At 45.6% G+C, this 23,754-nt stretch overlaps 1 protein-coding gene across 2 annotated transcripts in view; it reads right to left on the reverse strand.

Moving 5' to 3' along the window:
- Positions 1-23,754, reverse strand: part of mamdc2a (MAM domain containing 2a) — a 45,288-nt gene that overhangs the window by 9,726 nt on the left and 11,808 nt on the right. For both annotated transcript variants that reach the window (XM_086169622.1, XM_086169623.1), the window contains exons 3-10: positions 16,536-16,786; positions 13,295-13,379; positions 13,072-13,206; positions 12,313-12,569; positions 10,362-10,455; positions 6,421-6,567; positions 4,573-4,838; positions 4,384-4,480 (exon numbers count right to left, since the gene is read on the reverse strand). In XM_086169622.1, coding sequence (XP_086025748.1) covers positions 4,384-4,480; positions 4,573-4,838; positions 6,421-6,567; positions 10,362-10,455; positions 12,313-12,569; positions 13,072-13,206; positions 13,295-13,379; positions 16,536-16,786 — 1,332 coding nt within the window. The remainder of the gene's footprint in view (positions 1-4,383; positions 4,481-4,572; positions 4,839-6,420; positions 6,568-10,361; positions 10,456-12,312; positions 12,570-13,071; positions 13,207-13,294; positions 13,380-16,535; positions 16,787-23,754) is intronic.

Consider the following 23,754-nt stretch of genomic DNA (forward strand, 5'->3'; position numbering starts at 1 on the left):
TTTTATTCCTGATCTAGAAGTCACCATAAAGTTCTTTCTTCTGCACATTTCACTGTTTACATTCCTGTGCAGTGAAAACGGTTAGCCGAAGTCAACATGCCTGGCCTCGCGTGACTCCACGATGCAGCAGAGTGCGCCGGTAGCCGTCCTGGAATACTTGGATGCAAGAGCATAGCACATGTGCAACTGATTAAGACGCATTTCCAACGTCGTTGGACATCAATCTCCTGCCGTTAACAGCCTTCCTTGTGCTGGGAAGACGTTCCAGTAGGATTTCAGAGGCAGGCATTTATTCATCAGCTAGAGAGCACAGCGCTTTTTCTGCCAGGGACGGGCTCATCAACCGGCCCAAGGTCCAAAAACCTCCTTCACAATGGGACTGAACCATAGACTAACATGGTCAAGAAGACAATTTCAAATCCCCTTGTGGTATGACCAGCCCGTTCACAACAATCAGCCTGGCGTATCCAGATGACCACTTACGCCTAGTCTGGTGGTCACCACTTTACTTGATGGACGGCGAGACAACTCCCACGGGACTGGTTGCCAGTCGATCACTGGCCACATGGAGACATACAGCTGCTCGCCCTCTCATTGTCACATCAGGATATTTTAGGGTCTCTTATGAACCTCCTGCATGTTTTGGGACTTTGTGAGGAACACCAGCCAGACAAGGGGAGAACATGGACAACTAATAAAGCTCCTGCATGTTTTGGGACTTTGGGAGGAACACTACCCAGGCAAGGGGAGAACATGGACACTCAAGACAGAAAGGCCCCACCTCGGTACCCAACGAGGGACCTTCTTGAAATACTAACCACGGCGCCACTGTGCCGTCCTCGTATTTATTTACATCTCTTTTAACAAATACCAGTCATCTTAAGGTAGAAAACGGTGACAGGCAGAAGACGGAAGTCCACCAGCACAATGACCTCCTTCATCTCCATCCGGGAGGCCAGCTGACAGACCTAAAGATGAGGTATGGCTACAGATCAGCAGCTTGGCACGGCGACTCCCTTCTCCTTAAGAATTTATAGCCACTCATTTCCAAAGGCTCCAAGAAAAACTACAAGGACACAGACAGAAATAATTAAAGTGGAAGAGCCTTCTAAACGTAAGCCTGATAAGAGGGGGCTGTCGCCTTGGACGGCAATGAAGGGCTGCGCCGAAGGATTTACTCCAGCAGCCTATTAAGAAAATGACAGGACATAAGTATCCAGGATTGTCTGGACTGTTGACCTAACTTTAAATAATCGGACGTTTCGTTCCAAACCCCGGCTCTGGACGACTACATGAAGTTAGCACCGCGGTTTCTTTTCAAAAGCATCAGACTGTAGGTTGTTGTTTGTTTTTTTAGGTATTAGCAGTTGCATTTCATTCTTCTGTGGTGCTGTGATTACTTATGTCTCACTTATCAATCAGTCTCCTGTGTCCTCCCCCTGTCCATTACCTTGATTGCAATAGAGTTCCTTGCTTCCTCTTTGTCATCTTTGGTTTTCTCAGGCGTCAAGACATTTGCAACATCTGGTCAGCCAGAGTGGAAAGTGGCAGTAAATGTTAACGGTCAGTAGTGGAAGATTTATGGATGGAGTCAAAGAGGGCTTGAAGTTAGCTGGTGAAGTTAGCTGGCGTGAGAGAAGAGGATACCGAGAGCAGGGCTACATAGAGGTACTTGATTCGCTGTGGTGATCCCTGAAGGGAACAGCCCAAAGAAGAAGAAAGAGGTACCTTCACATTGACAATGGTGACTATAAGAGCTATCAGAACTTCTTGAGTTTCTTCTTCAGTTTAAGCCTAATCTGAGGAAAAACAAGAGCGTAAGCCAAGAAGTGACAACTTGCGTGTTGTCATTCCTGCTATTCGAGTTCTCGTGCGACGATCTCACTGCATACCACCTGAAGGACGCTACGTCAGCCACCTCTGACCGCTGCGTCCTAACTACATCTATGAATAGTTCACCCTCTGGGCACAAGTGCACATTTTGTCTCTTATGACCAAAAGTTGTCACAAAGTTGAAGTAGACCTGTTGGTGCAACAGCTTCCCAAAATCGTCAACTTTCAGTCTGAAAGGTGCTGAAAACCAATAACCATGCGTTAATTGATTTCCCAGAGGTAATTGCACCATTGACTGTTAATCTCTTCAAATTAAACTCTATGAAATTACCACAATGTTCATATTATCCCATCCAAACAAGCTGTGCTCGCATGGTAAACTGAATGACTGGAACTCATGACCTCCTGCCAATAAACGCTTACGTACTGTCTAATTTTCGGTCTTGGCTGAGTCTGCGTGGCTTCGAATTTAAGTGGAAAATGGACTGCTTTTATAAGGTAATTGTCCGGCCTGTGTTTTTACAATGCTGACACATTGTCACGTCCACGGTTTCAAGAAAGTGGGGCGCGTACAAAACGTAAACATCATCATGCGGTGACCGTTGACTCGGGAAGTATCTTGCTCTAGGACACGTATGAACCAAGTAAGCATACCTAGTGTGAACTTGGTCCTGAACCAGTGCCCTTGCCGAGGGCGACTCCACCACCTGAACGCTTAACACATTACTTTTGCAAAGCCTTCTGATTGGCTACTGCCGTTTGATTGGCACCTGCTCTACCAAGTTAGTAGTAAATGTTGTGCAGACCCTTTCCCTGCTCAGTTTTTTTAAATCATCCAACAGTTTGCTGACACAGAAAAGATGTTGGCTAACCAGGGGCTCCACAGATCAGAAATGCTGCTGTTGCTCTTTTCTCTAAACGGGACTAAATGTGAACACTTTTTTTCCATTCTGGCAAAGGACCGACCTGACTCCCACTACCGCTTCTCCCTCCCCTCCCCAGACCTCACTCCTCTGTCAAAAAAACAAAACAAAAACAAAGTGGATCCAGCTATTCAGCTTATTTGCAGCTGTGGGCCTTACAAGCTGACAGTCATATCCACCTTCAACCAGATCCTCTCCATGTTGGGAGTGAATCAAGTCCCACCTACCGCCACTATTTATCCCTCTGCTTACTTTCAGATGCTGACAGATGCACAGCCAACACTGAATTCACCATGACCTGGATGACTGAGAACCTCCACAGACAGCCAACACTGATGTTTGCATGCTGAAACCAGTGGAGGACAGACGAGCTTTAATATTTTATGTCCATTTATGCCCTCATTTACTTTTGAAGCACATAAACAAAAAATAGATCATATTATACAAGCAGATGTCAAGGGATCTCCAGGGGGTCCTAGAGCAAATGTAGACCACCTGGAGGTATGATTGCAAACAACTCTGCGGGGCGTAATCCAGCTGGCAAATCAAAGCAGGCTTATTAACAAGGGATACGTCTGTGAGAGTTCATCTAAGTCACGGTCACTGACACGGTATAGCTCGATCTTCAGGTTGGGCCTCTGTGGTCCACTTACACCCGAAGGCCAAAAGCCACTCCACTGACGACAGAAGGTCTGAGAAAGGAGTCAAAGAAGCCACCTTTGCCAAACTGAGGAGACCTTGACTGAACAGGGGAGGGGGTCTTCGACACCACCTCTCATCCGGATACAAAACCACGCGGAGATACCCAGAGATCCATCTGGACCCTAGATCTCTCCCAGCAACCCAAAACAGGCCTCGGCGACTCCCAGTTGAACCAGCGCCAAAGTGAGCCAATGTACCATAATTTCCAGACTATTGAGCGCACCTGAATATAAGCCGCACCGGCTTTGTCCTACTCCAGCTGATTGCTATCTTGGTCTTCCTCCCGCGCACTAAAACCTTTAAAGTTGTCATCCTCGGTATCGGAATTGAACGAGGCTAAATGTTTTGGAGACATGAAGATCGTTAGCCCCAAAAAATCTGTAAATTTAGCCGCATTGTTTTTTAAGCCGCAGTCCTCAAAGCATGTGAATAAAGTAGCGGCTTATAGTCCGGAAAATACGGTACTTCTTTTGCTTCCCAACAGTCTACACGTTAGCTCCATGATCACCCATTCAGGGTCCAACTCTGGAAAGTTGCTATGACAAGATTGGAAAATGAAGGAGACAATTGAGAAATAATTGCGGCACACTTGTAAAACGGTGAGAAACAACCATGACCGTTTATTTTTTCTTTTCCTGTAGTGTGAGCTATGTACCCTGCTGGAATGAAGTTGCAGAGAGAAAGTGCACTGTGTTCACACTGAGGTATTTTCTGTCCATTTAAGAGCTTCTCCAATAAAGTATTGAAGTAACACTTGATTGAACTTTATTTATTTATAGATCAATTGTGAACAGATGTCTGCCTACAGACTCAAATACGTACCTTACCTTGGTAACCACCTGCGCCTTATAAACCAACGAAGCATAGAGTCTCACAAGGCATGGAGTTAGCATATTTTGGAAACCGACAATAATTAGAATTATACCTGCTGTGATCAGACAGTCTCCAAGGCTGACGGTGATGTCATCGATGGCCACCAGACCGCATTCCCAAAAGTTCTTACAGATGCTGACGAACACAATCTGGGAAAAATTGACAAAGACCGTATTGTGTTTTGTTTTTTCGAAATTTCTCCATTTGTATCCATGCAAGCATGCGTCCTTCCATTCGCTACCTTGGACACCATGGGCTTCATGTACGTGATCTCAACTTCGGTCCACACACCCCTGGAGGTGTCAGCCAGGCTCCAAACCTTATCCTGGGCTACGTTGTTCTCGTCATAGATGTACAGAATCAAGGCATTGTCGGCCTTCCTAAAGCCATGAAGCAGGTAGTAGAACCTCAGGCAATACTTGTGGTTTCCTGGCAAAAAGGGGCCATGGAGACGACTCACGTAACCAGGCATGGAGGAGAAGCGAGTGTTTGCCAGCAGCATGGCGCCTTGAGAAACAGGAGGGGAAAAAAAAGGAAGATGAGGACCAGTGCGGTGCCCAGCCGCATTAAGCTGAACTGCAATTATACTTGCACAAACACTGTTGTCAGCTCAAGATATTCACCCTGTGTGGAACTGCGCTTCATTTTTAAGCTCCACATGCTAACGCGCGCCAAAGCCTCTGAATTGCCAAATCATTTGAGGATTTTCTCAGGGAAAACAGTTCAGTGGCGATAACAAAATGACCCAGTAATTTCAGGAAAACATGAGTTCTAATGAGGATTTTGATTTGGAGGTGTGTAGAAACATTCTGGAAGCTTTAATCAGAGTCTGATACTTGAAATTGAATGAATTATGTTCAATGCGGTTCATGTTCTTGCCCCAAAATTGGGATGTGAGTTAGAAGAGAAGGAGAATGTTAGGAGAGGAAACATAAAGCCAGTTATATGGCAATTCATAAACTAGTTTATTGAAAAGTCTGGAAAAGAAGGTGCAGGTCGGCTGCTGCGCAAATCAACAAGAGGAATAACACCAAGGATGGCAAATAATTAGGAAAGTAATCCATGACCTGGGTGTCTGCAAGTAGAACAAAGGGAAAGAAACTGCTCTACCTGAAATAGGGAGAAAACACCACAGAGGCTGCAACCCAAACACCCTCAGAATTTTTAGCTTCAACACCCACGTTGTAGTTTGGCTCAAGCCACACAGTTCACAGATCAGCCGGGCCTCTTGGTTGTGCCGAACTTTAAAGAAGTCAGGACACTGTGATTGGCTGCAGGTGATGTGGCTTCAGGTGTTCTGACTGACAACACAGAAAGAGGGTACACGTGCTGGCCGTAACAGAGAACTTCTGGAGTGAGGCAACAGGGGCGATGAAGAAGTGATGGCCAGGTTTGGTATCCAGGAAAGGAGAGCAGAGGGGCAGATGTTGGTAGATTTGGCGAAAAGGATGGAAATGACAGTAGCAAATGTTTTCTCCCAAAGAGGCAGGAACACAGGGTTAGTCATATAAGCAGAGGAAGGAGTGCGCAAGGAGGCTACATCTTGTATCCCCGATGTAACCTGATGGACATCATTGACTTCAAAGTAGTGGTAGGCTGGTGTGTTGACAGACCCAATGGGAGCTTTTGGGATAAATATGGGGACAAGGAGGATTAAGAGGCCAAAGGCAGAGCAGAGGATGAAGTTGTAGAAGCTGAAAAAGGAAGTATTGCATGGTTGATAAAGACCCTGGGTGGTCAAGAGGAATGGAGGTGAGCGACAAGAAAGCATACATGTATGTGAATGAGAGGGGTCCAAGTGGAACGATGAGGTTACGGGGACTGGAGCAAAAGAAGGTGCAATATTCTAAGTATCGGGACAATGGAGAATGGAAAAGAGGTGAGATGCAAGCAGGTTGGGACAGATGGAGAAAAGTGTCAGGAGTGATATAAGTATCAACCAGAATGAAAGGAAAGGTATAAAAGAGGGATGTGAGAGCATCAAAGTTGACAAATTGTTTGTAGCCCTTCAAAGGGTGACCAATGATGTTTCTGCTCTTGTGTGGACAATGGCGATCCTGTCAGTGTGGTGAAGTTCAGGCCAGCTCACCTCCGCCTGTGGTGTGGTCTCCCATCCTGTAGGCGTTGGGTTTGATGGACAGCCTGCTCCATATTTTGCTGTCAGCTCTCTCCTGGTAGTACAAACACAGCCCCTCCTCAAAGTCACAGTTGGCTATCGATGGATCAAAGTTTGGCTCTGAAACAACAAAAAATCCACTGCGGTTTTACGAGAAGCCACAGTACATTGTTTATGAGATAGTTTATGTATAGGGCTCCCGCCTCACAGCAAGAGGCGGCCCGGTTGGATTCCGGCAGAAGGCCATTCTATGTGGAGTCTCCATGTCCTGCGTGGGCATCTTCCGGGTTCTCCGGTTTCCCCCCGTAGTCCGAATAACATTTGGACTATTCGTTCATCGGAGACCCTAACTTTTCCAGATGTGCGAAACAAGAGCATGAATGTTGGTATGTCTCAACATGTATGCTCTGTGATATAAGCTGGGATAGACTCTAGGCTACCCCAAAATCAGGATAAGCAGCACAGATAATGAATGAATGAAGGAACAAATGAACTTGTGCTTGCGGTACTGTTGGACACAGATACAAGTTTAAATTTCAGGTCTATTTCTATTGGCGATAGAAGAGGCAATCCCTTCCTTTGGTGCTCCAGAGGATTCTACCGTAGATTCCTCCTTTAAACCAAGGCTTCAGTTAGTTATGCTAACCACCACCTATCCCATTGTTTATTTTGCACTTTGTGGGCACTCTGTCTGGAACAGATGACTGTGTGATATAAAGGCCTGAATAAAGGTTGGAAAATCCAACCAAACGGTCTGTCATTACAAGACCCATTTTAGTCGATTTGGTCATTTAGGCCAAATTCGCAATTCTTGATATCTGATGGATAAGGGTGGAGCAGCATAGCTAATGTTAGCAATCATAGCATCATGTTCCTCAGGCCAAGAGGAACAGGAGACATCGTTACCCATCCCAAACCTTGAACTCTAGCCATTAAAAGTATGCCTACATTACCCGCTACCGGGAGAAACATAATTCAGATGTTGGTACGCCTGTTCTAAGGCTTCAAGAATCTTTGGGTTTTAGAACACATCAAGGTCCACTCCGAAATAATCCTTTATGTGACCTTCAGTCGTCATGATTACATGGACAAACATGTGTCAGGGAACTATCTTGGCCAATGGCGGCCGCGGCTCGACATAAGCAGCATCGAGCTGCAGTTGGACAGCGGAAAACAGACAGTCGCCACCTTTGGCACGAGGAGCCAGTGTTTGGGTCCACCGGCGCGTCCAACCTGACCTCCTTTCCACAAAGACATTATGTCACTGCGTTACCTCCATTATTTTCTTCATACCCGCATGACAGCGCCCTGAGGTTTATTTGAAGAGAATTACACGTGGTCAGGAGCCAAATACCACTTCTACATTAAGGGGTGGCGGACGTCCTGCTTTAGAAGGATCTTCATGAGGCCATATTTGATTACTCTGAAATTGTCCTGCAACCACGAGCATGTATTTTGGGTGTAACGTGAACATAAGTAACCACCGTCCGCTCCCATTCCACTCAGGAGCCAGCAGCTTGGCACGCTGTTGACCCAATGACGGCTTCAGCTATTCGGAGAAATAAACGGTTTCCCACTGAAGGGGGGAAAAAAAAAAGTTGCCCGTCTACAGTGTTCTTGAAACTGAAAGGTTGAATTCTTTCCTCAGCCCTGTCAGAGTTTGGCCGCTCCAGAGTTCCACAGCATCGGCTGCAGGAGCAACGTTCTATCCGCTTGCCTGTCTGATTCCACTTCCTGCAGAATTCTCGACGTTTTTGGGAACTTGCAGATGCTTCGCAAAGCTTTTAAATTGAACAGTAACGGGGGGAGTGTTGCGGTATGCTCCAGTGTGACCGTCAAAAGAATCAGAGAGGAAGAAGAAGATGACAACATGACGTTGGTACAACCAGGGAGATGAATTCCATGGATTTAAAGTGCCGTCTATTTTGCTGTGTCTTTCTTAGAATGTACATTATGAGCAACTCGTCCACCGTCGCCATGTTTGTTATTGTCTGAAACAGAACTTGGTACTTGGAACCTGCCCTCTTGTGGATGTATCGCTCAACAACCATGGCGAAGTCAAATATGCACAGGAACGTGTGTGTGAACTATGTTTCGGGCGTGTTAAGAAGAAGCTGGAGGTGGAGCTGCATTATCTCAGTGTCACCTGCTACAGCAGAATACTGGATTCTGCAACGATGAAAGATTCATTTATTCATATAAATTTAATATCAATTTCAACTGTATTTTTGTATAGCATAAGTTATCACCTATACATTTCTTCTTGTAAATTATCTCCATAGTTCCTGTCCATGATCAACTACATATGATGCACATATCCATCTGTATAATGCGTCCATAGTACGCAATCTGAAAATCCCCTGTAAAGTACTGACATAATATGCCATGTCTTCTTCTTTTTCCTCTTCTTCTTCGTTTCCTTTGGGCTTTTCCCCTCAGGAGTTGTCACGGTGAATAAACCTTCTCCAACCCTATTCTCTGTATCCTATTCTCTCACACCCACTCAGTTCATACTTCTCTCACTATGTCCATAAATCTTCTCTTCTGCCTTCCTCTAGATCTCCTGCCTGGCAGCTCTACCTTCAGCAATCTTCTACCCAGATCTTCTGCGGAGTCAGCACTCAGCATCTCAGTCAGCACTTTGTCTCGGTCATACATGTCCTGCACCCCTGTGACAAATTCTTATTTGCCTTTGGGCTTTTCGCTTCAGGGGTCGCCACAACGAATCCACCTTCTCCATCTGACCCTATTCTCTTTATCCTCCTCTCTCACACCAACTACCTTCATATCCTCTCTCACCACGTCCCAAAATCTTCACTTCGGTCTTCCTCTAGACCTCCACTTCCGGCATCCGTCTACCAATTTATTGACCTTCTCTCCAAAACATCTAACGTGTCCTCTGATGGACTCATTGCTGATCTTATCCATCCTGGTCACTCCAAAAGAGAACCTCGACATCTTTGTCTCTGCGACCTCCAGCTCTGCTTCCTGTGTTTTCTCCAATGCTACCGTCTGTAAACCAAACTTTATCACTGGTCTAACCACTGTCTTATACACCTTTCCTTTCATTCTGGCTGATATCTATCACATAGTACCCCGCACACTTTTATGCCATGTTCATACTGTTAATTCATTTATTGATTAAACCTGCACCTGCTGCTCTTTTGTTCTTCTGGTTCGAATAAGTCGTATGTAATCTATTGAAGCCACGTAAGATCGTGCAAATTATCGCCTCTTCTGCAAGAATTTCTTCCGGATCCAGATCTTCCAGAATTACCGTAAATTCCGGCATATAAGCCACAACTTTTTTCCACAGGCTTTGAGAACTGCGGCTTTTACCAAAATGCTGCTGATTTATGTATTTTTATCGGGTAATTATGGTAGCTTCCTTCCGCCGACACCATCAAAGTGGACCCACTCACATTTACGGTAATTCTTTCGATCAGCCAATTTGTGCTTTTTGCACACACTCCCACCACGAAAAAAAAGCATTTGCGTTAAGTACCGGAAGTCGTAGATGTCATTTATTGAATTAAAAGATTTCAAAAAAATCTTTCCTGTAACATCTTGCTGTGACTTATTTACATACAATTTCCTTCATACAGGCCTTCATATAGGTGTGCTCTATCCAGAATTTACGGTACACTCTTAATACACCTTAATGATGTGTAATGATGGCAGTGATTCAGATGTAAACAGGTTACCCAACACTGGCAAACGCTAATTTGCCACAGGTTGGTCAAAACAGGAAACAACATCGGAGCAGAGAGAAGGAACCTTTTTGTTCACCAAACTAAAAAAGAACTGGGACCAAGAGTTTTGGGTACATTGACTGGAAACTACCAAGGTGGACCAGGATTACGGCATAAATTGTAATCTGAGTGCACCACCATCTGGAGGCCGGGTCCTCTCACCTGTGTCGATGTGGCAGAACTCCGGGGAAAACGAGATATCATCCACGGCCACGTATCCACCCCTGGCGCTGTTGAACGCAACTTCGAACACCACCTGCCGACAAACGAACACATTTCCATATCATAACCGACATGGGAACCCGGGGAACATGTTTTCAGACATGGCCCGTCGAGCCAGAAAGCGGCGTCACCGCGGCGGTAAAAGTCGGGGAGGTCGACGGAAAAAAATCTCCAGGCCGCTGCTGGAAAGCGCCCGCTAACCCAATTGGGATCTTATGCAAGCTTTCTTTCCACGGCGACAGCCGGCGGCGGGTCGGCAGCGCGAGAGGAAACCGTGGAGTCGGTTCTAAGCTGCGTCTGCAACCAGAGCGACACACACAGATACAAGAAGAAGCACCTCCTTTGTCTCCATGCTTTGGAAACATTTGATTTTGGAAGCTCGAGATGAGAGCTGGAATCGCTTCCATGGCAAAACAATCCGTTACGAAATCTGTGTTGTTTTATTTGTGCGTTTCCTCGGCGACGGCCACAGGGTAGTAGTACAGGTGGAAAACATCACCGAGACGTCACAAGCGGATAAATGAGTATCACCACGGATGTGTCGGGGAGTAAAACGCCCGGGTCAAACGACGCCTGGTCGGTTCCACTGGAAAAATGAACTAGATCATATTAAAAAAAAAAAAAGAAAATAAAGTTGCATGCGCTGGCGTACCGAAGGCCAGTCGGTTTCTCCGCTTTGTCAGGTTATCATTATCTTGAAAGGAATCTGGTTTTGAGTAACTGGAGCTGCAATTCGGCATTCTAAACATTTTTCTCCGTCGCGATCGGACGTCCCACGAAAGCTTCGGCTCCTGCGTTCGGCATCGGCGGGTCGGCGTGTTCTCGGGTTCGGCAGAAAGCCAAACGTCAAACTTCTGAGATGAGCAGACGCTGCTTCGGGATTTCAAAACAAGGGACACGTGGATGTAATCCAACGTGAATTCGGGTTACACAAGAACAACACTCTGTCGCAAGAAAAAAAAATTGAGGTTGAGTCAATAAATTCCTAACAGCTACATGTACAATATTTTTTCATACTCTTGTGCACTCCTTATCTTTCACTTGTTACTTAAGACCTTAAGACACTAGAGTTTTCACATGTTACTTAAGACACTTTATAGTTTACTTGTATTTCTTATTTTCCTTTTTTTTAATAGAATTTTCTACTATTATTTATTATTGTTATATTTTTCTTGTAACTCTGGCACAACAATTTCCTTCGGTATGAATAAAGTTGTTTTTATTCTTATTATTAAATGTCTGACTAAGTCGTCCCGGTCTTTGATAGTCAGATCCTAACGTCTAGACTTGTAGTTAGCGCTAGGCTAGGCTAGGCTAGGCTAGCCCCCGGCTTTGCTGCCATCGGCTAACTCTGCTGAGGGATATGAGATGAGAGATGAGATGAGAACAACTTTATTTATCCCGAAGGAAATTGTTGTGCCAGAGTTTCAAGCAAAAACATAACAGTAATAGATAATAGTTGGAATGGATAATAGTAGGAAGGAGGGAGAATAAAAATGTCTTAAGAAGGTCTTAAGTACAAAATACCCCGCCCGCCCTCATGGCTCATAATCAATGCGTGACGGTAACTTCATATTTTATCCCGGATAAAATAGGTTCCCGGGAGGCGTGGCTTGATCTAGCACAGCATCGGCCAAACATTTTCTTTTAGCTATTATCATATCATGTCAGCGATTAGCATGTAACTGTTGGGACTGCTGGTTTTGGCACTCATAGATGATTTTTGCTTGTCTGTCCCGAACCTGTCACAGTTGAGATCCGTCCGAGGTCATTCCCGACCTCACGTTGCAGCTCCGTCGTTCTTCTTGATACGAACGAGTGATTTTTTTTTTTCCGTGACATGAAATGATGACACGGTGACGTCTGAGCATCTCGGTTCCGGCGTACTGACCTCCAGCGGGTGCGGGGCCTTGATGTCCACGCTGACCATGGTCCAGCTGGTGGTGGCGTACACCTCCGGCCTCCAGATCTCCTCATAGTGGCCCAGCTGGTCCCGGGTGAAGACGGTGAAGATGTTCCCCCTCTCCTGGTCACGGTGATAGTAGAAGGACAGGCAGCCCGCCATGGGCACGGTGGTCATGGGCGCCGTCAGCTTGGCCACCTCCTGGAAGTGCTTGGCGTAAATGGAGTCCACGTACATGTACTGACCTGGAGTAGACACACACACACACACACACACACACACACACCAGCTATTGTGATCCTTGCTGGTCAGTGGCTCCATCATCATCATCATCTAGTGAACTTTGAATGAACATATTTATCATACACAAATACTTCCTTTTACTTTTCGACAAATTTAAACACACTTTCAGGTACTTTAAACAAATACATGTAGTTTCTTTTGAATTGTGACACAATTACATTTCGATGCATCTTTTAGTTATTAGGATAAATTTGTGGAGGTTTTTCTTCTGTCTCTATTTATATATGTCTACATATTTATTTTACTTTTGTTTGTTTGTTATCTTATCTTATCTTCAATGTGTTGCTGTTTTTGGCCACTAGGGGTGCTAATGAGCCCCAATCCAGTACAGTCTGCTGACATCCTTATATGTCACAACCAAGGGGAAAAAAAACAGATATCTGACAACTGCCGTGACCGATAGTGTGGGCGTCACAGTTGTGGACGAGCTCCACGTGCACAGACCTCTCTGGTTAAATGCGGGGCTCTCCAGCAGGTTAGACTCGGCCTCGCTGGTCAGACTCCCCCCAACATACCAGTTGACATTTGGGTTCCAGCTGTTGCTGTAGCCGCAGAGATGATGCTCTTCAAAGTTACACTCTGGAAGCCGTCGACGAAAAGCCGATTAGTACAATCGTCGGGATTCGAGCGGGAAGTCTCGTTTCATAAAAAAAAAAGGGAAACTCACCGATGCAGTAACCGGGAACAATGTGGATTTCAAAGATGGCCACGCTGTTCCCATAACCACGCTCTGGTTGACCTTGCAGTAAGATCTGTGGACCAAGACTCGCGATTAGAAGAGGATACTTGCAGGTACCTGCAAAAGCATGCTTGCAGCCTTCAGTTTCACCTCTAGGATGTTGCATAATCCAAAAGTGTTGCGTGCAACAAACCGGGAACTTGGCCAGCGGGCGTTTGCCCAGTGAACTTCAACAAAAAGAGTTGAATGTGAGGACATTTGGATTTGGATAAGCTTTCTTTTTGAGAGAGCTAATAGTGCTAGGCTACCCCTGGGATGGGAAGGCGAATACATGTTTGCGCTTCAAGGAGAAAAAGCGATATGTCTTTTGTGTTCCGAGGTAGCGTCGGTTGTCTAAGAGTACGCTTTCCGTTAGCATTTTGACACCAAACACGGAGCTAAGTATGCCAAAATTAGCCTTCCAGGAAAACAACAAATTGCCCGAGAATTGAAAGCCAAAACACGATGGCCGCAGAATGCGCTCATAAAAACCGCATCCAAAAACACAGCAGCAGTGAAAGCTAGCTTTGTCACAAAGCAACTAGTAAACATCATTTTTTTTCATCTTTGCAAATGCATATGTAACATTTTGGATGGGTTCATGAATGCAGACTTATTTAACATTAAGGGGTACTTACATTAATTTTACATTATATTTGGTTACATTTAGTTACATTTATACTGTTATCGTTACATGCGGCCCTTTCAGGGCAACCATTATGTTGATATGACCCTCGGTGAAAAAGAGTTTGACTCCCCTGCTCGAAAAACTAGTCTTTAGATGTGAGCAGGTGTGAAGTGATAATTTTTCCAAGTGATATCAGAGCCCTCTGACGTAAAGGTAGCCTTAAAACAGGGGTAGACACTTTTTCAACATGCGAGCCACTTATAAAGTGTCCAAGTCAAAAACTATAAAAATGCACAACATGTATGTATTTATACATATATTGAGAATTCACAATACAACTCTGTACATTTTCTGTCATAACCTTACTCTGATGACGTGCACTGAGTGGAATCAGCCAGGGATGTATAGTTTGGACAGTAGCTAAAGCTAGCAAGCCTCAAGCAAACTTCCAAATGATCATCAGTCATGGTAGAACTATTAGGTATTTAGACTTAACGGACAACTTAGTGGAAAACTGGGATTTTAGTTCCTTCACCCTTCTCCTCCTCAGCTCCCTTTTCGAAGGGAAGTTTCGTAGGTTTCATGAAAAGTCCAAAAATGCCGCGCCACATTTCCCTTCTTGGGTTCAGCGATAGTAGACTGGCAGATGAGGCGAACGCACTTCGAAAATGACACAATAAAAAAAAGTCCTCCTTCTTACTTGTTTTGGCTGCCCTACTCATTTTAATACCCTTTCTTGAGTTTAAAAGAAAATAAATGAGAGGATAACCAGGTTACCCATTAGCTTGCTAGCGTTTTGCAACACTTAGCACCTTTGTATGCCCATACGCAGTGACACGTGTCCTAAAAGGTCAGATCTCATAGGCTGATGATAGGCTGACGTCTATTTCTTTAATACCGTGCTATCCACCCACGCTACCTTTGCGATCGATCGTTCGATCACGATCAACGTAAAGAGTACCGTCCAGAACTGCTCTACTTGGAAAGTGTCATCAGACACTTGTGTTTGGATTTGGCGAGACCCCAAAGTTTCAAAGTAAATATGAATCGTATATGTTCACAGATGGACCTCCAGCCTCTTCTCTGCAGTATATTTCCCCAAAGTGGAGGAAGCGACACTGCACAGCATGACCCTTCCACAGTGATGGGGCCATTAGCTCGCGGTGCCAGCATGGCGTACTTTTGTTTTCCTTTCTCAGCTGAAGAGTGGCATTAAAAAGTTTTCCGGTGCAGAATTAAAAAAAAAAAAACAAACAAGCGCCGGTCTCTGCCTCCCGGGGGTTAAATGCCTCGCCGGAGCTCGAGGCCAAGGCAGCGTTTGGGTTGACAATAAAAGGAAGCTGGGTGAATTTGGAAAAGAGGCTCGGATAAAATAAGGGCCTGTGGCTCTAGCTCGCTCTGTACTTAAGCAGGAATTCTTTATATTTAGAACCAGGAGCAGAACTTCTCATGCTGCAGGGAAGCACACAGCGCTTGAAGGAAAAGGCGGGGCACATTAACGGCAGAGGCAGCCATTAAATAGACCTTGAGGTTGGACTATTTGTCGGTGGCTTTTTATAGCGAGTGTGTTCTGCTTATTCGCTATTATCCCAGACATGCTATCAAAACCTGAACAGATACAGACGCCGCATCTGTGCTTAGCTTTTTTGTGAAACCTCTTGAATTCTACTAAATTCTTCATTTCACTTATCGCTGAAAGATAATCGTCCAGTATGAGAAGGGGATCCCAACGCTGTTTGGAATTATTTGCTTTGTGGTTTAAACATGCATTTGGATTTGAGACCCGATTGCGAAGTAGAACATGTGGCGCGTTTGGCTAAAAGATAAATAACGGGGTGTGGAGTTTCCATGTCCTCCCCGTGTCTGCATGAGGTTCCTACTGGAAAACACTGGTTCACTGGATGTGAATGAGAGCTTGAATGCTCAGCAATGACCTCACGCTCCAGCACCACCACGGCCCTGAGTGCATGAATGAGTAGATGAATGAATGAATGACGGTAAAAGAGGTGGCTTGACTCGGGTGAAAGGAGCGGTCGTCTACAGACCCAAGGTCCTGGTTCGATTCTCGACTTCCACCGAGTCTGAGCAAGACGCTAATCCCCGAACTGCTCCCTTGGCACCACCAAGAAGCTCCACACCATTTGTCCATGACGGGCTGAACGCAGCTATCACGTTTCCCTGACGCTGCACGTAAAACTGAATGTGACCAAAGAAGGGCCTCCTTCTTCTAAACTCTTGGATAGATTGTTGTTAGCGTCATACAGTAAATCACACTTGTACCAAAAAGAACAGATGCTCTTCTTGTCTCTGTTGAGCTGATAGATGGGAGACAAAGGCTCAAGTCATCGGGCACTGAAGTACATCTTAGTTTCCCAAGCGGTTCATGTTAACTCAGCAAATCTAAGTCGTGCTATTCCTTTTAAATTTGGCTTCACAGTGCAACGCCCAACAAACAACTAGGGTACCAGGAGATACCAAAATTGGCACAAAGGGGCCGTGATGGATCGGCATTTCCATCCTGTACTACAAGGGTCGGGTCAGTGTGACGACGCTGGCCCGTACCTGGTAGGGGACAGTGGTGTTGGCGAGGTCCACGCTCGCTATGAGCCAGCTGTCGGAGGATTTGCCGGCTGTCCAGAGGCGGTAGTCGAAGTTGTCACTTTGAGGTCTGAGGTGCAACTCCAGGGAGCCCCGCCCGGTGATCTGGTACACCAGCCTCACACAGCTCCATTCATGCTGCTCCAGAACCGGACTGACCAGGACTGCCTTCTCCTCGTCCTCCAAAGAAGCCGATTCCACTGTTATCAAGTGTCCTGCAGAGGCAAATATGTAGTGTTACTACTTCATGATAAAATACTTTCATAAAACATTTTCATAGTATCAGTTCTTCTTGTGCTGCATCTCGAACCACCTCCTCTTCCTCCATCTCCTTCATGCCATAAGAAATTCCTCTGAAAACAAAACAATCATTGTGAGCCATTATTCATTCATTCATTGTCCAACTGCCTATGCGGGGGTGGGTCGCCGCGGCAGCAAACCGAGGAGGTCAACCCGACATCCGTGACCCCGGCGTCGCATTCTAGTTCTTTCTTCAGGACCCAAAGGCATTTCTTCTCGGCAAGACGGGAGATACAAATTCCCCCAGAATGCTCCGGGTCGACCCAGAGGGAGCTTTCCAGGTGGAGAGGTGTGATAGGAGGTCCTGGAACACCTCTAAACCTTACCAAAGGTCCAAAATACCAACTGACTCTTTTTGGCATGAGTGAGCAGCAACTCTACTCTAGGCTACCACAGGTGTCCTTGCTCCTCACTCAAGCCCCAAGCCTACAAAATGTACTTTAATGACCCCATGCTTTGGAAATAGTTTCACAGCAACAGCAAGAGATACAAGGGCAATCCATCCATCGTCTGCTGCTAATCCTGCACTCAGGATCACGGGGGGATGCTGGAGTTTATCCCAGTGGTCAGGCGGGGTTCACCCAGCACCGGTTGCCAGTCAATTGCAGGGCCACAAATAAAGACAAACAACCATTCACTCACTCATTCACTCAATTAATCTTTTGTACCGTGGAAGGAGAAGCTAAAGGAAACCCACACAGACACAACATGCAAAAGGTTCCCCTTGTCCGAATGGAACCAGGATCCTTCGTGCTACGAGGCCGAAGCGCTAACCACCGCGCCAACAAACTCCAAAGTGTAAAAATGTGAAGCATAATGTCAAAAAAAGAAAAAAAATGTCACTCAATATTTACCAATACACAGGAATAAATAATGAGCAAATTGGCAATGTGAAGTAGCGCAGTAACTGATTAGAGTGAGCAATTATACAAGGCTATGGTACGAGGTAGAAAAGATTTCCTGTATCTTTCTGTTGGACAGCGGAGCCGTAACAATCTGCCGGAGAAGCTGCTCCGCTGTCTATCCAGTGTGAGGTAGAGCGGGAGGTCAGGGTTGCCCATGATGGACTAGTTTCTCAAGCGTCCTCCAACGCTCTCCACCCTGAGACCAATCACAGAACCAGGTCTCCTGATGACCCTGTCGAGTCTGTGGGAGTCTCTGGCTCCGATGCTGCTCCCCAACACACAGCTGCAAAAAAGATGACGCTGGAGACGACAGACTGAAAAAAGATATCCGACATCTCGCTGCATACATTAAATGAGCTTCCTGAGGAAGTGCACTCTGCTCATTCCTTTCCTGTACACAGATTCTGTGTTGGATCTCCAGTCCAGTCTGTTGTCAATCACGACACCCAGGAATCTATAGCTGTCAACCATCTCCACAGCCTCACCCCTGATCTGTAGGGACTGTGCCAGCATCACCATCTCCCCGGTTTTGCTGACATTCAGACAGGGGAGAAGGTGATCTCAACCAAGCCTCAACCTTCGGAGGAAAGCAACTGAAGGCAAGTGTGTCCTGGACCTTGTTCTATCACACATGAGCAAGAGTTCACGATTGTACTCTTTGGCTGCCGTTCGAATCGGTCTCGGCTCTTCTAGGTTCCTGAGTGGTGGAATGAGTTCCCGAAAAAGGTCAGAACAGCGGGGTCGCTGCCCATCTTTCGCCGTGAGCTGAAAACAAACCTCTTCACCAAGCACTAACCTACTACCGGATTTTCACCGCACTAAAAGGCGCAGTCTCAGTTATGTGTGCCATTACTGTATTTAACACACATATAAGGCGCACCTGATTATAAGGCGCGGGTTTTACATACAATCCACGCCCACACCTCCCCATTTAACGTTCTCATGGTGTCCTCTACTACGTCCGCCTTACAACAACAACACACACACAAGCATACAAGTTTGGGTATTTAAAAACAGAGCGGGAGCAAAACTGAGTTTGGTATTCACATTTTTTACCGGTATTCGTCATCAATCAAACCCATCAAAGTCCTCATCCTCTGTTTCTGATTTGAACAGCTGCAAATCTCCATCAAACATGCCAGGTTCACTTTCTTCACTGTCAGAGTCACTTTCCGTGCCGAGTGGCTCCTCGGAAATTATGCCGGCTTTTGCGAAAGCTGGAACAACAGTGTCAGCAAACACGTTAGCCCGAGCTTCTACAATCCATTCGCAAATTGTGGCGAACTCGCCAGGCGCTGCCTTCCACTCTTAGTGAAACCATGGTCTCCAAGAAGACTTTTCGTACCCTGTTGTGCGCATCGCTACCGTGCTGGTCCCCTTCTTCTGCACAGTGTGACTCACCGGGATGTCAAAAGTGAGCGGCACCTCGTCCATGTTAGTGATGTGTCTGGGCTGGATGTGTTTGTCTGCGATGTTAACAGGGTTGTTAAAACATCCATGTTCTGCATAACGCACATACCTGTTCTTTTATATGCAATCAACGCCCACACTTCCCCCTTTAACGTTCTCATGGTGTCTCGACTACGTCCACCTTACAACAACAACACACACAGGGTGCACTGCACTATAGGGCGCGCCGCACATTTTGAAGAAAATCTAAGACTTGTATGTGCGCCTTATAGTCGTGAAAATACGGTAATTGCCACCCAACCCCCCCACCGAAAAAAAAAAAAAAGGTATGAAATTAATGTATGTGCGTACCTGGTTCTGAGATGGCTATTCGGTTGAGTGGTCACTTCTGACTTCCGACAACTGGTACTTCGGATATGTGGTGTCTGAATTGCACTTCTTGTAAGTCGCTTTGGATAAAAGCGTCTGCCAAATGACTGTACAGCGATCCCTCACTATAACACGGTTTACTTTTCACGGTTTCGCTACTTCACGGATTTGCATCGTGCATTGTGTTCTGCATTCTGATTGGCTTAAAAGTCACTCCGCTTCTTCTCTACCTGTGCGTCAATAACGTCACAGTTTAATATGTACACGTACGTAAAACAGCTTGGCAAATTTACAATCTTTGTACTTAAGACCTTAAAACACTTGATAGCCTTGACCTTGACAATTTATATTTTATTGTATTTCTTATCCTCCCTCCTTCCTACTATTATCTATTATTGTTATGTTTTTGCTTGAAACTCTGGCACAACAATTTCCTTCGGGATAAATAAAGTTGTTCTCATCTCATCTCATCTCATTTACATTACGTACGTGCAAATTCTCTTGCAATTTCGAATTTCTGTAAAACCCATAATGTTGACAAAACGCTCTGGACTGACAAAAGCACCTTGCAGGGCCCAAAAGGCCGCAGAAGATGCTATCTATCGCAGATAAAGTTAAACTTCTGGACATGCTAAGGGAAGCTAAAAGCTATGCGGCTGTAGGTCGGCATTACAGAATGAATGAATCTTCCGTTCGTTCCATAAAGAAGGAAGAAAAAAACATAAGGACGACAGCAGCAATGTATGATAGAGTATTTAATTGTATAATAATTGTAAAAAAAAAAATAAAGGTTTCTACTTCACAGATTTTGCCTATCACGGGTTCTTTTTTGAACTTAACCCCCGCGAAAAACAAGGGTAAACTGTAATGTAATGTCATGTAATGCAAGCTTTGCTTTTGGTCCTTGGAAGAAGAAAGGTTGGTTGTCACATACAGTTATACATAGAGCACAACATCAGTGGAATTTTACCACTCCATTGACCCATCATGGATGCACCATGAGCAGAAAGCAGCTAAGGAGCGCCAGGGGAGCGGTTGGGGGTTCAGTGTCTTGCTCAACAACACTTCGACAAGCTCAAAGGAACTAGGGGGGAACTCGGAGGAACCAGGAATGTTCAGTTCCAAGGACGGTCGCTCTAACCCCCTGCACCACCCCACTCTTTGGGAGACCGCGGATATCAATGGAGAGGAATAGTTCCGAGCCTCGCGGCAGTGAAAGGACGCTTCTACATCAACGCATTGCCCGCCTGAAAAAGATGCACTTGGATACAAGGATATGTGCGTGTCAGAGAGGAACAAACAGTCCTCGGGAGAGAGTATCTCTTCGGGTCAAGAGGATTGTTAAGATATGGTTGTGGGGTTGCGGCCCATCGGTCGGTCCGACGAATCTCCATTTTCCAAACAACCTAGGAGTAACAGTTCTCTCCGTCCCAGTCGCCCTGCGAGTGTTTCCCCTGATTCGGCAGAGCTAAGACGCTGTTTAGATATAAACGGTGTTTATAGAGAGCTGGCTAAGTAGCCTGAGACTAAATGGGCATCCAAGAGAAGAAGGGGGATCTTCTGAGAGCCCTTATTTGGTCAGATCATCTCCATGTACAGCCTTGCTGATAAAATAGTCGGCCATACAATGGGGGTGGTCGGGCGAGCGGCTGTGAAGGTCGTTCGGTAGGTTTCTTCCATCCCGCCTGCAAAATCCTAAAGGCCTGTGGGTCAAAGATATGGACTGCAGATTCTTCTGGGCCACAATAATGCAAAAGAAATCATTTACAACTGTTTAGTAATGTATACAGACTTACAAGGGGGACCTAAACAGTTTATAACATCATGTTTATTATTTGGCTTCTTGGCTCTTTGGAATGAAATGAGGAGTCGGCCGCCAGGAATCGGGAGATGACAGAACGTTTGTTGCCGTTACCTGATGAAGAGCGAGCAAAACAAAAAAAGCTAAACTGAAACGGAGGTCAGAAGAAATACAGAACAGGCTCCCCGGACGGAAAAAAGCGAAACACCGGAGTTGCCTTGACGAACGAAGGAACACAATCCAACGGGCGGATGTTTGGTCCGCTTGAAACCACCTTCTGGGATAGTCCATTATGGGTAGGTGGAGATCACAGATCCAGAAAAGTCGGGTCCCTGTTCAAACTCTGGTCAGCTTCGTATAAAATTCGCAGTGCATCATCCAAATCAGGATGTAAACAAATGACTGACAATATTCAGCAGGGAAATGAAGGCAATGAGTTTTAATAGAGTGCCGGTTCAAGACTACATGTTCCCTGGATGTAGACCATTGTTTCTCGTCTTTTATTGTCTTCTTCTCTGGTATTTATTGACGGTTGATGATCCAGCTGGAAGATGCATCACTCGCACACGATCCCATTCGAATGATTCGATTTGGACGTTCAACAACTCAGCGGCCCCGCCTCCATCTCACCGGTATCTCCCGCACACTCCCACCTCCCATCATTCCCAAGCTCGATGATCCAAGTCCCTCGGACAGTTTTGATGACGACAAAAAGCCGCAGCGGTGGTTTGGAAACGGTCCGGAAATAAATGGATCTTGCTCCCGAAAGCCTGACGAGGCCAAAGCATCCGGATGGGGATTGACGTGCAAATTACTTTAAAAGCAATTTTTTTTTCTGAAGTACATTCACCTCTGATCAACATTCCCGGGCGTTTTCCCATAAAGTACTCCTGACTGCATTCACTTTCAGAAATTTGGGCTGACATCATCAAGTTACAACTGGGTGGAAGTACAAGTTACTGTATAACAAGAGGGTTTCAGGTGGTAAACGGGGATTTCGGTGGCTTTTGCTGGAAGGGGCTCGTCCTGATCCGCGAGCTAGTTTATCCCGCCTCGGCACGGCGTTTAACATGTCCGTCGACTGGGACATCCATACTTATTTCCACCGCTAAATCTCCGGGGGTGTCTTTTTTTAGCGCTGCCCCCTTCAGCTCAGTGTTGCCATGGCACCAAAACACCAAAACAGAAACCGCGGTGCCTTGTTCCTTTTTACAAGCCTACTCATTTCCACCGTGGGCGTATTTCATCCCCATCTCCGAGGCCGGGCTCACGGCTGGGAGTGATTCCCCCGCCGTCTGGCCGGCTGTTTAGCGAACGAGCTTCTGTTCGGGACGGAATATTTTCAGCTGCGGCGCTCCGGTTTAGGACGGCCGACAAAGAGCGTTCAAACATTCGAACCGTTCTGACAGATGATCAGAAACAGGAGGAGATGCCATTTGGATGTTTTGGCGCTCAGAACAAGAAAAAAAAAAAAAAAAAAAAGGGCGGCGTCGGACGAAAGGCTTAGCGACAGAACGCTGACATGCTTCCATTACGGCTGCTTACGCGGGGAAATCTGATTAGATCAACTCTTCCATGTCGTTACATCACCTCGAGTTCAGAGCGTCTAGTCATCGATTGCAAAAACATAACAGGCCCCGTTTATCAGTTTAACGTGGAAACCGCAGGAGACCCAAGAGCCAAACTGGTGGTTCTCCAGGGTTCCTGTCTTAGCCGTGAAATCTCGCCCCTCCCAGTATGTTTTTAATTAGCCGTTATATCTGCAAACTGAATCAGAGGCCACATCAGGATACTCATTGAGGTAGTCACTGAACTTCCTTAGAATTGAAGAAACAAAAAGTTTCTCACCATACTAATAAAAAAAATAAATAAAATATGCGGCAGTCAGCAAGAAAGGACTCGAAACTTTAGCCAAAAGACAAGCTCGGTTACAAAAGTTTAGGGATTAATAAGGAACTAGAAAGTTACCAATGATTAGCAAGGGGTTAAAAGGTACGTCTTTGGAACCCAACTTTCCTGGTTGGATTCCCGCGCCCCTCCGAGCCAGTCGATGTGTTGTTTAGCAAGACACCGAACCCCAAAATCAGAGGCGCTCACGCTTTTTCAGCATGCCAGCTACTTATAAAATGTCCAAGTTAAAATGATCTACCCAAAACAAACCCGTACAATGTATGTTGATGTACCTTGCATAACCGCATGAGCCAATGCAAAATAATGATGTACATTTTTTGTCAAGTCCACTCTGATGACTTGCACTAAATTGAATCATGGTGCATCATGGTGAATCATGGTGAATAGAAAATTCATGTAAAATGAATTAAAACCGCATATTATGTTATTTTTTTGCTTTTATGCTATGTCTAAACAAAATATGTGTTGCTTTTTTTTTTTTTTTAAA

Source organism: Fistularia commersonii, chromosome 22, assembly GCF_037954325.1.
Source record: "Fistularia commersonii isolate RoL2024-O1a breed Wild chromosome 22, RoL_Fcom_v1.0, whole genome shotgun sequence".
NCBI lineage: Eukaryota > Metazoa > Chordata > Actinopteri > Syngnathiformes > Fistulariidae > Fistularia > Fistularia commersonii.